This window comes from Chinchilla lanigera, unplaced genomic scaffold (assembly GCF_000276665.1).
Source record: "Chinchilla lanigera isolate Chin_1 unplaced genomic scaffold, ChiLan1.0 scaffold00115, whole genome shotgun sequence".
NCBI classification, from domain to species: domain Eukaryota; kingdom Metazoa; phylum Chordata; class Mammalia; order Rodentia; family Chinchillidae; genus Chinchilla; species Chinchilla lanigera.
Genome location: NW_004955516.1, coordinates 1,449,171 through 1,466,485, shown reverse-complemented (window position 1 = coordinate 1,466,485; position 17,315 = coordinate 1,449,171). Strand labels below are relative to the sequence as shown.

The following is a 17,315-nucleotide window of genomic DNA, read 5'->3' as shown; positions in this document are numbered from 1 at the left end:
CAGTGGAGTTCTCCCGGGAGGAGTCATTGTTCTGCGGCTTGCTACATTCTCTACACGCAAGCCCCTCCCTTGTCTGAAGTCAATTCATGAAGATTTAACTTCATTACAAAGGGGATGGGAAAAGGTGGGGTCTGGCTCAGTGTCCTCAGTCTAGGGCGGGCCCGCCCAGATCTGGCAGAGCAATGGGCGAACCCAGGAGGATAGAAAGGCGGGGAGAGGCACCCGGGTGAAGGCGGGACGGGTGGCAGCCCAGCCGGCCAATAGGCGGCTCTCCAGAGCCTAAGCCGAAAGGGTAGAGGAGCCGTCACTACTAGCACCACTGCCTCCCAAGTTTCCCCTCGTGGATGCAGGGCCCAGGCAGCTCCGCTCGCCCCGGCGCTGAGGGGCCCAGAGAGGCACGCGGAGCGGACTCGGGTCGGGGTTTCTGATCAAGAGCAGAGGACAGGCGCCCGGCCCGCTCTGGAGGGTCCGTGAAAGATGAAGGGCAGGCGGCGGCGGCGGCGAGAGTACTGTAAGTTCGCGCTGCTGTTAGTGCTCTACACCCTGATGCTGCTGCTCATCCCCTCAGTACTGGACGGTGGTCGCGACCGGGACAAGGGTGTTGGACACTGCCCCGGCCTGCAGCGCAGCCTGGGAGTGTGGAGCCTGGAGGCGGCGGCGGCCGGCGAACGCGAGCTGGGCGCAGAGGCGCGGGCCGACCCCGAAGGGAGCACCGGCCAGTCCCCGGGCAACCTCAGTGCCGTCGTCGGGCAGCCGTTGGCTCGCGAGAAGCAACACATCTACGTGCATGCCACCTGGCGCACGGGCTCGTCCTTCCTGGGTGAGCTTTTTAACCAGCACCCAGACGTGTTTTACTTGTACGAGCCCATGTGGCATCTATGGCAGGCGCTGTATCCAGGCGACGCCGAGAGCCTGCAGGGCGCACTGCGAGATATGCTGCGTTCTCTCTTCCGCTGCGACTTCTCTGTGCTGGGGCTGTATGCGCCGCCGGGGGACCCCGCCGCGCGAGCCCCGGACGCAGCCAATCTCACCACGGCCGCCCTGTTCCGCTGGCGGACCAACAAGGTCATCTGCTCGCCGCCGCTGTGCCCCGGCGCGCCCCGTGCCCGCGCCGAGGTGGGGCTCGTCGAGGACGCCGCCTGTGAGCGCAGCTGCCCGCCCGTAGCGCTCCGCGCACTGGAGGACGAATGCCGCAAGTACCCGGTGGTGGTCATCAAGGATGTGCGCCTGCTCGACCTGGGTGTGCTGGTGCCCCTGCTTCGTGACCCAGGGCTCAACCTGAAGGTGGTGCAGCTTTTCAGAGACCCTCGAGCCGTGCACAACTCGCGCCTCAAGTCCAGGCAAGGACTGCTGCGGGAGAGCATCCAGGTGCTACGCACTCGCCAGAGGGGCGACCGCTTTCACCGTGTGCTGCTGGCGCAAGGCCTGGGGGTCCGCCCCGGGGGCCAGTCCCGAGCACTGCCCGCCGCCCCTCGGGCAGATTTCTTCCTGACTGGAGCACTAGAGGTTATCTGCGAGGCTTGGCTGCGCGACCTGCTTTTTGCGCGCGGAGCTCCTGGCTGGCTGAGGCGCCGCTACCTGAGGCTGCGCTATGAGGACCTGGTTTGGCAGCCGCGCACCCAACTGCGCCGTCTGCTGCGCTTCACTGGGCTGCGTGCGCTCGCTGCACTGGACGCCTTCGCGCTCAACATGACGCGCGGCGCGGCGTATGGCGCGGACCGACCCTTCCATCTGTCTGCACGCGACGCCAGGGAGGCCGTGCACGCCTGGCGAGAGCGCCTGAGCCGGGAGCAGGTGCGCCAGGTGGAGGCCGCCTGTGCTCCAGCCATGCGTCTGCTGGCCTACCCTCGCAGCGGAGAGGAGGGCGACGCGGAGCCACCCATGGGAGGGGAGATGCCACTGGAGACGGAGGTCGATGGCGCCACGTAACCCTTCAAGCCCACTCTCGGGCGAATCCTGGTAAGATGCCCATAGGCTGGGCAGAGTATTAACAAAGGTCCTCCTGGAGTCTGAAAGGGCCCCTTGGGGGAGGTGGAGAGGGGATGGTGAGGTCTGGAATCCCAGGGTATCAGATCAGGTCCTGATTCATAGGGTTCTTCAGCTTAGCCACCCACTTCTTCAGAGGAGGAACCTGATCAATAGAGGATGCTTAAGTGCATCTGGTAGCTGAAGCAGATGCTACATCTCCCTCTCAGTCCTCTCTTCGGAGGGGAGGTTAAGACAGTGTCTCTATTTTGCAGTGCAGGCTGGCCTTGAACTCAAGGCGATCCTTCTGCCTCAGCCTCCCGAGTGCTGCGATTACAGGCTTTCGCCACCACGCCTGGCCCTAGACCCCTGTTTGAAGTGGGAGGTATGAAAGATCAGAGGACAGTAGAAAAAGTTTGAAATAGTCACAGTGGAGCTTTATATGTGAAGAGTACAAATTCAAGGAACTCTTTGAGGTTGATCGTTATGAAAGTATCTTCATGCCAGATTGTCATGTGGGGCAACTTTTTTCCATGCTGTTTGCTTGGCAGAGAGAAACCAAGAGCAATGTGTAGTGAAAAGGCACCAACACTTTACCCCTATGTATTCCTTGTAGAATAAACTTTGCTGTCCCCTAGCTCATGTGTGTGCCTCTCCTTCCCCACCCCTCTCCCAGAGCTGGGTTTGCAGGATATCTGACCGTAACCCTTTTGCATCATGTGCCAAAGGGTGAAGTCAGCTTCCTTTAGTGCCAGCAAGACCTCAGGGCTGTGTTGCTCCTACTCCACCCCATCCATTTGAGTGATGGACTGTAGATGGGCAGTAGCAGTTTCTGAGGAGCCACGCCCTCTTTTCTTCATTCTCTGTAGTATACATCTGAAGATGCTAAAGTGGCCTCTAACACTGGTCTAAGGGAAGAGTTTGTTCTGCATAAAGATGACCACAGGAGTCATGTAACCAACATGGGAATACATTTCCCTGAACTGTAAGTTGGAAGGGTGCCACTTTCTGCACGGTGCAGATCAGAGGAGGAAAAGCAGTGCTGAGTGGGTGGAAGTGACTTAAATTTCCATTCATTATTTTATAGCGTAATTCAACATTCCCTGGCTGTGTTCCGGGACAAAGGTTGAAGATGTTAATGAAGATGGATTTTGTTGTCAATAGAGCTAGGGCTTCAGAGGGATTTTAGAAGCTGGCTGATTTTTCTCCCAGTAATCAAGTGGTTTTGTTGATCATTTTCTGTAATTGCTAGGAAGTCTGTGTTCCTTCCTGACTTCCAGCGTGGAAGAAAGTAAGGCACAGAATAAACTGTCACGTCTTAACAAAAACATCCTTTCATCTGCTAAGTCTGTATTGACAGATGGAACATAATCATCCCTAATCTTCTTTCACAGGCCTCAGGAGTTCCACCCCTAGCCAAATGCTGCAATATTTTATGGTTTCAGGACAATTTTGCAAAAATTTCTGCTCCCTTCATTTTTACTAATGTGTATTGAATACTGGCTGGATGAGGTAATAAAGACAAGGGAGAGAAGGGTACAGGACATGGACTCTGCCCTCTAGGAAGTGCAAATCTGTGCTCCTGGCAGCGACTATGGGGAAAGACATCGATGCCACTGTTTGGAAGTACAGTGGGGCTTCCTTTGTATGGACATCTGGGTGCAAGTTTGAAGCTCTTCCAGAATGGTGGCTGAGCCCTTCCTCCCACATTGGGCTCTTCCTACTAACCAGTGCATTTATTAAAATGGTTGTGTTCCTGGTTCCTAGGAAGATAATTTTCTGATCCACTGGTGAGTTTTCCAAAAGTTTACCACACTCTAGGAAAGGAAGGGAATGGATACTTATCAGAGTCTATGCCATGCATTATGTTAAGCATTATACATATGTGATTATACCAATTTACATATGAGAAGCATGAGACTCAAGTAACCTACCTAAAGTTTCACCTGGGCTAGTGAAAGTGGAATGGTGATCAGTGTTAGATTCGAGAGCCCATAATCTCTCCATTGTACGTGCCCTGCCTGGCTCCCCTTATATGCCCTGGCAGCAACCCTGGCACCCCAGCTGGCCTTACAGGGTTGGGGAGCAAAGCACACTTAGCTTCATTACTAATACTTTCCTGTTGTAGTCAATAATTGCAAGAGAAACAGATTTAATGCAGGACAAAGAAATTTACAAGATTAACTGACAGTATCTGCCCACAGAGTCAAATGTAGGAGAAATCTTTCCACATGTACAGATCTTAGAGTATCCAGCCAAAAGCCTGGAGCCCATGGCAATGTCCTGTATGAACCTGTATCAGGAGGCCGAGGAATCTGTGGTGGAAAGCCTGAAGGGCTGGTGCCGGAGGCTAGAGAGTCTGCACTTACAGACCAAAACGCTCGTGCTGGAAGCTGAAGAATCTGTGCCAAAAGCCAGAAGACAACACTCAAGGCAAAGACTGGAGCTCCTCCAAGGAAAACAACAGCCATCCCTGGCAAAGTGAGGACCAGAGCTCCTTTGAACAGGATAGCCAAAGCTCTTCCAAGGAAAATCAGCTGAAATCCTTCCCTCCCATTCTCCTTTTATACCATTCAGCCTTAAGTGGGTCTTCCATGTGAACCACACTGACTCAACTGAGCCAGGCATTCCCACTCAAGCTGACAATTAATTAACCACCTCAGTTCCCAACCATGAACAAATAAACTATCCCTGAGCTGCTGACCGCACCTGCAGCCATCCTCCCCACAGGACACCTGAGTGTGCATGTCCTTGGCTCAGCAGTGAAAAGAGGTTGATGTGAGTTAACCTGAGTAACCTCTGGAAGGTCCATACCTGGTAGCCAGAATTTATGAGGGAGGGAGTAAGTGAGTTTTTCCTCAGGGCTGACCAGGAAGTGCAGAATCATGAACTAAGTTACCAAGGACTCGGGCTCTTTTACATCTTCTTCGCTTTCACTATTAGCTCATGTCCTCACTGTCAGAAGACAGTAGTCACAGCTCTAAGGATCACACCCTCATCCATCTGCATGGGATTGTTAAAATGCAGGAAGAAAGCTGGTTAGCAGATAAAGGATGGAGAGGTATTTCCTCATGCAATGCTCTTTCCTTTAATCTCCTTATAAAAACCTTTCCCAGAACTCTTTTCCTCAGCTGACTTCCTTTTATGTCTCATTAGCTGGAACTGGGTCACATGGCCTGCCCTAGCCCAGTAATTGGCAAAAGGGAATGGGAGCATCCTGATGGGCTTAGACCAGTATTTCTCAGCCCTGTCTGAAAATTACATCAGTGTCTCTCCTACCCTAATTCCTATCTTATCCTGGGCGTATGTTCTGAGACCCCTAGTGGATGCCTAAAATCGCAGACAGTACCAAACCCTATCTATCTATCTATCTATCTATCTGTCATCTATCTATATCTATATATCTATATATATATTGTTTTTTTACACACACGCACACACACCTATGATAAAGTTTATAAGTAGGCACAGTAAGAGATAAACAATAATAAAATAGGAAATGATAGCAGTATACTATAATAAAATTACATGAATATCATATTTCAACTGCCACAGGGCAGATAATATGTGCAGCGTGAATATGCTGGATGAAAGGAAGATTTATATGCTGGGAAGGATGAGGCAGGACTTCATGGGATTTCATCAAAACCTCAATATAAAATTTAGGAATTATTTCTGTAGTTTTCTATCAATATCTTTGTGTAGGAAACCAACCTGCTAGAAATGTCTAACTGAAGGGGGCAAACAGATTAAAGACACAAAGATAATTTTGAAAGAGGGACCAGGGGGCTATTGCCTCTGGTGGACAAAGAGCCCTGAGCATTTGGCTGAGCTTGCTTCTATTTACTTAGACATGGGAGCAAGCAATTAGTGTAGCACAGATTCATCTACCGCCTATTATCTATAGTATATGCCCAGGTAAACAACCACATCTCAGCTGTGCTAACTCTTCCCTAGAACCTGCAACATGCTGGCATGCTGGCTCATTTGCCAAAGGAGGAACAGCTTGCCAGTCCCTCCTTCATGTCCACAGGGAAGATCAGTAAGGCCTTGTTTCTCACTCTCTGGTCTCCTACATCTTTGGACTGCTTTTGGCTGGATAACTAAAACCTCAGAAAGTAAAACCATGGGTACTGGGGGAACTACTGTTGTACATTCAGCTGAGCAATGTTCTTTAAAAAATGCTAATACCTGAGCTCCACCTCTGGAATTTTTTTTTCCTTTTTGTGTAATGCTGGGGATGTTAACCCAGGGCCTTGCACATGTTAGGCAAATGCTCTACCACTGAGCTACACTCCCAGTCCAGGAGATTCTGACTTAATTATCTGGAGTGAAGTAGCTGATTCCACTGTACAGCCAAAGCTGAAAACCACTGGCTTGGACCAATCAGTGATTTATTTCTCGGCCGAGGAGTGGCACCGGAGCAAGATCAGAATGGAGAATCAAGGGCTGTTGAGCAGAAAACCGTCTACCACCATGATTTATGGGGAAAGAATTTGAAGTAATGAAGTGCCAAGTAGATTTAGGGCATTACTATGGAAAGGAAAATTATACGCGGGTCCCTTTATCACCCTGTCACAAAACGTCAGATGCCTTGTTGTCTGTGGCTCCTTATATAAAAGTCTGTCATTGTATGTACAGGAACATCTCCTGTTGTTCTGAACACACTGATGTGCTGTTCTGTCCTTTTCAGTGTGTCTTCTTTTGACTTCTACCCTTGGTACAACCCAAAATTTCATCCCTATGGGCATTTTATTTATTTATTTATTTACTTACTTACTTATTTATTTTGGTGCTGGGGATGGAAACTAGGGCCTCAGATATGCTCTCCACCACTGAGCCACAGCCACAGCTCCCTGTAGGCATTCAGGATACTTGAATCTTTGTTCTTGACAAGATACATGCACCCTTTAAAAGAAATGAGGGAAAGGCAAGTGCCCTGTATGCCCCAACAATCAGGAAACCTTCTAAGGAAATCATCTGAACAGAAAAAACAGTGCCAGCCACCATCAAATCCCCAATAACCCACTTTGAAAATCATTTCTTCTTAATCAAGGGTGTTTATGTGTAAATACTGCTGAAAATACAGTCTGTGGTTTATAACAGACTGCTAAAGAACAGGCATTAGAAAACATTGCCCTATATAGAATTTCTTATTTAACAAAATTTGTTCAAACTCCCAATAGCAAATCAATCTGGGTTCTGTGTTTGAGGCAGAAGGCCAAAAGTTAGGCGGCAGCAGCTGCTGCTGCTGGTGGTGGTGGTGGTGGTGGTGCTGCTGCTGCTGCTGCATATGTGGGAGCATGTGCATGTAGATAGCTATCTGAGTGACGGGGCTGCAGCAGGGTGTGAACATTTTTCTAAATCCCATCCATGTCCAATCATTATTGCCCTCTGAGGTTAGTGCTGCCTTTGATGGAGACATCCTCAGCACTACGGATTGGGCCTGCCTTTCCTGACAGGACTCTTCAGTTGATGGTGGACTTTGGTGCTCAGGAAAATTCAAGACTCATCAAACAGGGGGAGTGAGACAGGAGAGGAGGCTGTTCCTCTAAGGTGAGGGGTGCACCCAAAGTGCTGTTATTCCTTGCTTCCTATGAAGTCAATTTTTATATTAGGACACAAAGCCAGGCCTCAGGATGTGACTGTCCTGGTCACTACTTGAATAAGTATAAGAGGTTGGGGGCTAAGATTTCGGGCCAGTCAGAGTGCTTGCCTAACATGTATGAGGCCCTGGATTCCATTTCCAGTACTGTAAAAAGGAACAAATGAAACCCATAAAAACAAAAGGGAAGTTGAATAGGAAGATTTCTGAGGTTTCTTGGTGCTAAGGGGAGGTGACATTTAGTGAGTACCTATTTTGTACACTTGCTTGATGCGTAATGCCTCAGTCCTTAGCTCTACCTGGCAGATAGAATCCACATTTTATGGATGATGAACAGAGCTCGAGGTGAGATAAGTTGTTAAGAATTACACAAGAGGATTAAAATCAGGTTCTTTTTATTTTAAAATTAGTGTCTTTAAAATTTGTAAAAATAATGTAAACAAGTGGTAAAAAGAGTTAAACAGTATAGAAAGGTATAAAATAACTGCCAGTTTCAGTTCCTAGAAGTGACCAGCACATTTCTTGTGGTGTATGTCTAGAAAATTTTATGCAAATTGAAACTGACATATATAGCTTTGTACATACATAAGTGTATATTATCCTTTCTTTAACTTAATGCTGTTGAAATCTTCCTGTATCATCTCCTTTTTTAGTGGCTCTGAGGAAATTTGGCTGACTTTAAATAAAGTTCAACTCTTTATACAATGAAATATTGTATTTCATTGTAGAAATGTTAGTATATCTACATAGTTCTTCCACACTGTAGGACATTTAGATTGTTGTAGGTTTTTGCCATATTTCACTGCATTTTTTAGTAACAAATTTATGTTATCTTTGCATACATGTGAGTATATCTGTCAGAAATTTGCCATAGTAGTGTGGCCTTATGTACAAAAAGGCTCATGTTTTTTACGTTTTGAGAGGTAAAGTTCTTCAAAATCATTACAACTTTCACCCCCTACTAGTGGTTTCTTCAGATGTCTGTTTCCCAGACTTTCAGCAACTTGGATTTTATGCAATTTTCTCATTTTGGCTAGTCTGATAAATAAGAAACTCTTTTTGGGTGCACCCTGGCACCCAAATATATTGTAGTTCATCTTATATTATAGTTATATTATAGTTCATCTCAACCTGGATGATCGCTTCACACCTTGGTTGTAGTAACTAGGATGCCAAGGTGAAATAAACTTCTTAGCCCTTCTGCTGACCACATCTATTTGGAGAGTGTCATTTTTGTGATATTTTAAAGGATCAGGTACATTTTGATACAAAATTAGTATCCCTTTATAAAACCACATTTCCACATGACACCAGGTTTTAGCAAGTTTTTTTCTCAGGATGGCCTTCTTCACAGCTGTTGTATTGGATTATTGCACAAGGATGATTAACTTGAACAACAATGACTTGGGGACATTAGCTCTGAGGAAATTTGGCTGACTTTAAATAAAGTTCAACTCTTTATACATTTTCTCTGTGCTCCAGAGAATCCTTTCTATGGTCTCCCCAGGGTGGGTCACCCAGTCTGCAATCCCCCCAACTCCATGCTGGGAATGTAACCCAGGGTCTTGCCTAGGCTAGGCAAGTGCTCTACCACTGAGCCACACTCCTAGCCCCTTGAAGTTTTGGAGATAAAATTCAGAGGGTTTTCTTGGAGTTTTTGTTTGCTTGTTTGTTTGTTTTCAGTCTAGGCTGACATTTTCTTCTTGTGAATATAAATGTAACATAAAGGCTTGGGAGTGATGCTTTTAAAAATATTTACAAACAGGTGGTTTAAAATTCTTCAATATGCCTCTTCTTAGCCTGCTCTTAGCATGAGAAAGCCCACAAAAGAATGAAACTAAAGAAATAGACTGGCCTTCCTTTTTTCTGTCTGACATTCCAGACAAACAAGGTGACTAATAAATGACTTGCTCTCCCCCTCACTCCCTCCCTGAGGTCTCCTGGTCCCCCATCCTCTTGCTCCAGAGTGGAACTGAAGGAACTGCTGTACTGAAAGAAACATTTCTGCTCAAGTGTAGTATAGAGTAAGAACAGTAGGGACTAAGAAGCAGCCCTGGCCCAAGTTCAAGAACACTGGGAAGTGGAGAACTGTTTGGGAGCTGAACAGGAAGCCATTTCAATTGGAAAAAAGTTGCAGAGCTCAATGATGTCTTCATGAGAATTGGAATTCAGCTTTGCTCCCCGCCCCCGTCCTCGGTCCCCAGGGCACCATGCCAGTGGCCGGGGCTGACGTTTTCTGCAGCTGGCCTTGTTCATATTAAAGACCATCCTGCTGGATGCTGAGAACAAATAAGAGCCTTGCCTGATGGTGAATATTTTTAAATTCAGAAGAGGCTAGGAAAAAAAAAAAAAAAAGAGGCTAGGAAAGACCCTCACATTTGAATTCATGATGAACTGTTTGAAGCCAGAAGACTACTACCTCCCCCGAAATAGAAAAAAGCAGCAAGGACTTTCCTATAGAGTCACATTCTGAAAATAACAGCTGAGGTGGACACGTTTTTGTTTAGGGGATCAGACACCCTTCTGTGAAGCATTGTGTTAAGACGGGAGGACAGGGTAATATCTGGGCCAGTAGGAAGCCTCAAGTCTAGGACTGAGATGTAGCTCTGGGGTAGAGTCTGAGGTAATGTTGCCAGGCATGCACAAGGTCCTGGGTTCCATTTTAAGCACAACCATACTGAACAGAAGAAAATAAACAAAAAATTCCCTCAGATCCGGCAGGTGCTTCCAGAGAATACTGTTGTTTGATTAATATCCTTAGATCATGGTATCCCAAGAATTGCTCACTGTAGGTCTAAAGCGTGTGGTTCTGCTCTGCCACAGAACATTGCAGGGACCTTTCTAAGGTGCAAGGACTGCATCTAGGGTGGAGACTTTGAATCCTTTATTAAAGATAATGAAGTGAGGAAAGTTTGGAGCAGCCCCAGGAGGGAACTGAGAGGTTAATTGTAGAAGTCATTCCACACAGATAAGGTGACATTAGGAAAGAATGTCTCAGAGCTTGAAGGTCATTTTTCCCATGACTAAGACCAGATTTTATCCAAAAAGGGCTTTTTACTGCCTCAGAGAGATTATACGAATAGTAAGCCAAAAATATTAAAATAAACATATTTTAAAAATAGGACTTCCTCGGGACCCTCAAGAGCTGGTGTATGTTAAATACACAGATTTCTTTTTCTTTTGAGACATGGATTCATGGGTAGTACAGGCTCATTATGTAGCCCAGGCTTGCCTCAATCCTCCTGTCTCAGCCTCCTGTGCAGGGATTATAGGTAGGCACTACTACACTCACAGCATGCAGCTTTGAGAAACAATGAAAGTAGAAATCTCTTGTTTCAGTAAAAAATATCACCAATATAGATGTAGTAGAGACAACATTACATTTTTTCAGATTCTATAAACAAATTGATACTTTGTTGTCTTTCTTCTACCTTCCCCTTCCCTACTAGTACCAGAAATTGCAAGGAGATGAAACTGGTAATTACCCTGATTTGATCAGTGCATGTTGTATATATGGAATGAAATATCACACTGTGCCCCATGAATGTATACAAGTGTCAGCCTACTCAGGGGGCCCAAGGGAGATTTTTAAGGGTGAGGTCCCAAGGTTAAAGAACACACATTTGCAAGACATCAGCAACAGCAGTCAGAATGGAGCAGAGCAGAGCACAAGAGTGCAAGAGCCTCCTTTATCTTTATTATCTAATTCTTATACAGGTTGTTACCTCATATTTACATTCTTACATAGTACTGTAACCAGCCCATGTGTGTTTACCTATGCTAAGTCATGGTTACATAACTGTATCCCACTGTGCACCTGCTCTAGACAAGCAGGGTCATGCCCTCAGGTGTCCTTAGGCACCCCTGAGTTTTGAAGCAGTCTGAGTGGTTCTGCACAACAAGTATTACATGTTTAGTGAAAATTTTTAAAAATGTTTAAGGAAATGGAAACATTAACTACCCTCATTTAATCATTACACACTGTATACATGCATTGAATTATCACACTATACTTTATAAATATGTGCAAGTAAAGTAATGACAGTAAAGACCCTTTTATAAAAAGGAGATGGTTGGCAGAAAATAAATACTCCCCCAAAGAATAACAAAATCCCTGATGGGTGTGGTGGCACACGCCTGTAATCCCAGCATTTGGTGTAATCCCAGCACTTGCAAGGCTGAGGCAGGAGGATTACTTCAAATTCAAGGCCAGCCTCAACTGCAAGGTGAGACCCTGTCTCAAAATGACCAAAAACAAAAACAAAAACAAAAAACCTCTTGCATTATGGAATGCCTTTGAAAATGTATTTTTTATTTCTCAAAAAAACGAGAAGAGAAATTGTTTCAAGGTCAGAAAAAATCCATGCCTTGACCCTAGATATGGCAATCTCCAAAGGTTCTATGAGCCCAGGGAAGGACCTACTTCTGTGATCTAGTGTCCTATACGCCCCACCCCCACCCCAAACCTACTCTTGGTTGGGGTCATGGAAAGGAGAGAAAAGGGTGGCACAAACATTGCCTCACCCTCCAGGGAGAGATACCTGAAGTGACTGGTGGAGACACTGACTGAACCTTAGACTACCCTAACCCGGGAATGCTAACTCCCAGGAAGGCAGAGGATGAGTTGGCATGGGCAGCCCCAGTACTCCCCCTTCAGGCACTCATTTGGCAGTTAGTCCCTGTGGGGACCAAATGACTGACTGAACTGCAGGTCTAAGCTCCAGTTACCTCCCAGCCCCATGCCCTCTCACACCTTCCCACACCCACTGTGTGGGTAGCAGAAATCTGCAAGCGGCCTGTCTGAATACCAACTTAGTTCCTTTATTGGAGTTGGCAGCAACTGCACTCACAAAAGCCAACTAAAATTATATCTCAGGGTACCTCAATGTAAGGGCAAAAAACAAAACAAAAGCCAACTAGGCCAGCTCAGCTGCTTCCCAGTTTTATTTTTTTAATAGACACATAGAAATTGTACATAATGCCCAGTTTTATTAACTACTAGTATGAGGTGCATTCATTTGTTCTCAAGTGAGTTGAAAAATTTAGGAAATTTTTAGGTGGACTATATTTTAGTTGGGTATCATAAAATGGGAGATGCGGTATTTCATTCTCTTCTACTGGGGAAATAGAATGGCCTTTTGATTTGGGTGCTGGGTGACAGTGGGCTTGAATGACTCCCGTGGACTGAGATTCTACTCAGAATTCCCCCGCAGTGGCTAGGACAAAGGAGTGCAGGTCTGCCCAGCCACCCTCTGGGGTTACCCATCCTGGCATGTGGCTTCCTTGCTAGTTTTACCCTCTACTCCTGACGCACGTGTTTCCTGTTTTTGTTTTGTTTTGTTTTGTTTTGACTTGGCCCATTTTTAAACTTGGGAGTTGTTTCAAACTACTGTAAAAAAGGATTGAAACTGTTAAATGACTACTGCAAGTATAACCAGCATCCCCTGTCACTGTCACTTAATTTTCCAGATTGAAAATTATCTGGAAATTATTAATAACATTTATGTTCTATAAAGTGCACTTCCAGGATATGTGGGGGTGAGAACTATTTGGGGGTTAGCAAACTAACTATTTCCTATTACATTTTGTTTTAGAATCACAGTGAGGGACTGCTAGTGCTTCTACACTGCTCTATTTCAAGGATTATTTTACCAGTACCCCTGGGCAGCGCCCTTACAACAAAGCAACTTAATGGCCCTATTGTCTTCAACACTGTCAGTCATTTCCTTTTTCTCTGGCACCGTATTTCACTGATTTAAAGTGAAAACAGGAAGGTTAAGAAAGCTAAACCTGGCTTAACAGATAAGCCTAGAAGTTAACACTCCCCAGAGGGTGGTTCCAGTTGTGCTGGGAGAAGACCCCAGAAGAACACATCGCCACTGAAAAGGTTATATAGCACCTTTCTGGGGGTGGTCCTGGAGGAAGGTGGTGCTAGATTAACTAATGGTCAACTTGTAACCCCCCCCCCCGCTGAACCCCCCGCTGAACTGAATCAGGGTGGTGCTGGGGTGGGAGGCCCACATGAGGATTGTTGCCAGTAGCATAATCAGAGCACTGGAGGGGAAGATGGTGTGCTGTTGATTCTCCTGGAGGAGGTTGCCACGATGATTTTCCCGATATGAACTCAGTTGTTCTCATCCTTGGAGGAGCTCAGGTCCTCATTGTCCCTGAGAATGGCTATATTTCTCTTCAAAGGAGATCTGGTCCTTACCTTGAGCGTCACTTCCTGGCTCCAGTGCAGATCCCTCAGCCTGCTGGCACAGATCCTTCATCCCACTGGCGTGGACTTTCTAGCTTCCACCACTAACCTTTGGGCCTTCCCAGTGTAGCTCCTTGATACAGACTTGCATGAGACATTGTCGTGGGCTCTGGGCCTCCATTAGACTCATGGAGGACATTGCCATGGGCTCTAGGACTTCAGCTGGACATGTGCAGGATACTGTTGTGGGATCCAGGCCCTCAGCTGGATTCTTTGGGTCTCTAGTGCATGGACAGATCTCTTGCACTCTTTTGCATTTGACTCTTTGGGTGAATATTATAAAATAATCCTATAAATTCTGTGTCCTGTGTTAAATCTTTCCCCTTGTAAACCCTGAATACAGCAAAAACTGTGACTATAAGCTGGAAAGTAAGGTAGCCCCAATGACAGGGACCTGCTGTGAATACCCAGAAATCTCAGCTCTCCTGGCTGAAGTGCTAAGTGCCAGCACCAACTTTTAGCATCTGTGAAGTAACTTTTGGTGGTCAACCCTGGGCTCTGAACCTGACACAAATGTGTGGGCGGAGACAGGATACAGTGGGGTTCCAGGCAAAGGCAAGTGGCTTCCGGATGTAAGGGACCCATGCAAGTTCTCAGATGCACTTGGGAGGCCCAGGGCTCAGTACCTGACCTGAAACAGGACAGGAAGGCCACCAAGAGAGGCAGAGCAGCGCATGCATTTGGTTGAACCTTCTGTTTTCAAACTTTAAAACCAGCAGGAAGTTGATTCTATCCCCTCCCCCACCCTGGCTTCCAGGGTTGAAAAATGTATGATTAAAATGCGGAGTGTGTCTTCCTGAGTTTTTCTGTTGTAGCCGGCGGTGCCACAGCCAAGCCAAATGCGTGCAGTCCAGGCAAGAGAAACCGCAGTGAACCCACAGTGAAGTTTCCCTTTGATGGCAGAGGCTATTAGTAGGTCATCCAGCTGCATTGAGGGCCTGATTGGTAATTTAAATGGAGCTGGAGCAAAGGAGATAAAATACACCCAACTCATTGGAGCATGACCGAATCTTTAAACAAACAATCTGGGGGTTTTTAAGGAATGATCTCACATTTCAGTGCAACATATTTTTATATAAAATCTTTTTATAGATACGTCTCAAAACAGTAATATACACAACTCCCTATGACTCTTAAAATTAATTGCACTGACAGTTTTATTGTTTTTTTTCTCTTATCATACAGGATATATCTTTAATTCCAATTTAGGAATAAATAGATGAACCATGCTTGTTTCAGGCAGTAGCCAATGTTTTCATTCTTCTCAGATTGGGTAAGTAGAAATAGTTTTACCCAAGAAGGCTAGCAGCCTAACAATTAATTCTGAATTGTAAAATATAGCAACTGGAAACAAAAGCTACCTGGTCACTGCAGCTGATTGATAAATTGAGTTGTTTTTTTGTTTTTAACCCAGAGTCTTTGGGCTGAGCCACCTCCCTAGCCTTTTGTTTTTTGAGACAGGGTCTCACTAAGTTGCACAGTCTGGGCTTGAACTTACAGTCCTCCTGCCTCAGCCTCCTGGAGTGTTGGTATTGCAGGTGTGCACCACTGTGCCCAGTATTAAGTTTTAAATACAGTATATACCCAAAGTTGTGTATTTCATTTTCTCCATATGAGCAGACCCCCATAACAAGAATTGGAGTCTGAATCAAATGAAATTCATAATCCTATAGCTAAAATACTGGGGGCTTAAAGGTTTGGGGGAAAGATCACACTAAGAATTCATGGTTTAAGCACAAGCAGAAATATTGAGGAACAGTAGAAAGATAGCTGATGGTTGATTTAGGGAAGTGATGGCGAACTTTTCAGAGGTTTCAGTAATACAACAGCCTGCTGTGGCACAAGTGCCATAGGTTTGCCACTGCTGATTTAGGGTATACTTGGGGGCTGTAGATCCCATGAAGGCTTATGGCAGAACTAGAAGCTATCTGAGCATCCCTGACCTGTTCAGTGACTTTCAGACCTAGAGATCACAGGAGGATAGAAACTCATTCTTGGCATGTGGAAAAAGCCTTTGCACAGTTGCTACCTGCACAAGTGCCCTGGTGTCCCAGTCTCTCCTATACTACCTTGTTCTGCCAGTGATTTGATCACACATTTCAACTTGAGGGTCTAGGGTGTAGATCAGTGGTACCACATGTATCCAGTATGCATGAGGCTTTGGGTTCAATCCCCAGCACTACACACAAAAAAAGAAAAACAAAGTAGCTTTTCAGGTTAAAAAAAAATTTTTAAAGACAACATTTAATAAAAGGATGCAAATAGTGTAAAAACATGTATGGTCCAGAGGTTGGGCTGATAGTATTTTTTGTTAATGTTTATCGGGAAACAGGACCTGACCTGGCAACATTTAGCACGTGGTTAAGTCATTGATAAAACCACTCACAGTAACTGCCAAGCTCATTTGCAGGTCTTTAAAACAACCCAGATGAAGAGCTGAACACATCACACAAAGCACAACAGTGACAGAGGAAAATTTTCTTCACTTTTTATTTTGAAATAATTATAGATTAACAAAACATTGCGAAAACAGCACAGACAGGTCTAATATAGCCTTCATCTAGGTAATCTCAAAGGGATCTTTTATTTTTAAGGTACTAGGGATTGAATCCAGGACCTTTGCAGTGAGCTACATCACCAACCTTTAAAAGATTTTTTTTTTGAGACAGGTTCTCATCTACCCAAGACCCTGTATGAAAATTTAAAAAAACTAGAAAATATCTGGGGATGTAACTCAGTGTGAAGGCCCTGGGTTCAACCCACAGTACACCATAAACACACACACATGTTATATAAATGGAATCATACAATATGGAGTCTTTGAAGATCAGTTTTATCATTTAGTATAATTCTCTGTAGATTCATCCAGGTTATTTGTTTCTTTTCCTTACTGAGTAATATTTCATGGTATCAGTGTAACATAGTTTAACCATTCACCCATTGAAAGACATTTGGTTTAATTTTTGGCTGTTACAAAAAAAAGCCATTATGAGTATTCACATATAGGTTTTTGTGCAGACATAAATTTTCATTTGTCTGGGATGAATGCCCAGGAGTGCAATTGCTGGATCATGTGTAAATGCACATTTAGTTTTACAGAAAGTACCACACTATTTTGTACAGTGGCCATACCCTTTCAACAGTCCCACCAGAAGTATATAAAAGGTCAAGCTTCTGTGCATCCTTACCAGCACTTGGTTCTGTCCCTGTTATATTTTAGCTGTATAAATAGGTATGTAGTGATACTCATGTAGTTTTAGTTTACATTTTCCTAATGTTTAATGATGCTGAACATGTTTTCATTTGATCATGTGCTATTTATATTACCTCTTTGGTGAAATGTTGGCTCAGACATTATGCCCATTTTTAGCTGGATTGTTTTACTTTTAGCTTTGAAGGTTATGTACATATTCTAGATACAAGTCATTTATCAAATATGTAGTTGCAAATACTTTCACAGTCTGTGTCTTGTCTTTTTTTTTTTTT

General features: G+C 45.1%; 1 protein-coding gene across 4 annotated transcripts in view; it reads left to right on the top strand.

Moving 5' to 3' along the window:
• The first annotated feature begins 236 nt into the window (after window positions 1-236).
• Chst7 (carbohydrate (N-acetylglucosamine 6-O) sulfotransferase 7) overlaps window positions 237-17,315 on the top strand; it is a 30,278-nt gene continuing 13,199 nt past the window's right edge. The window contains exons 1-2 of one of the 4 annotated variants that reach the window (XR_264531.2): window positions 237-1,959; window positions 15,015-15,102. Coding sequence is in view for 3 of the 4 variants with exons in the window: in XM_005408978.2 (XP_005409035.1) it covers window positions 478-1,929 (1,452 nt within the window). In the remaining variant the exon portion in view is untranslated. Of the gene's footprint in view, window positions 1,960-2,240; window positions 2,603-3,359; window positions 4,698-15,014; window positions 15,103-17,315 lie in introns of those variants that run through there. The other 3 variants (XM_005408978.2, XM_005408979.2, XM_005408977.2) reach the window with 3 other exon arrangements.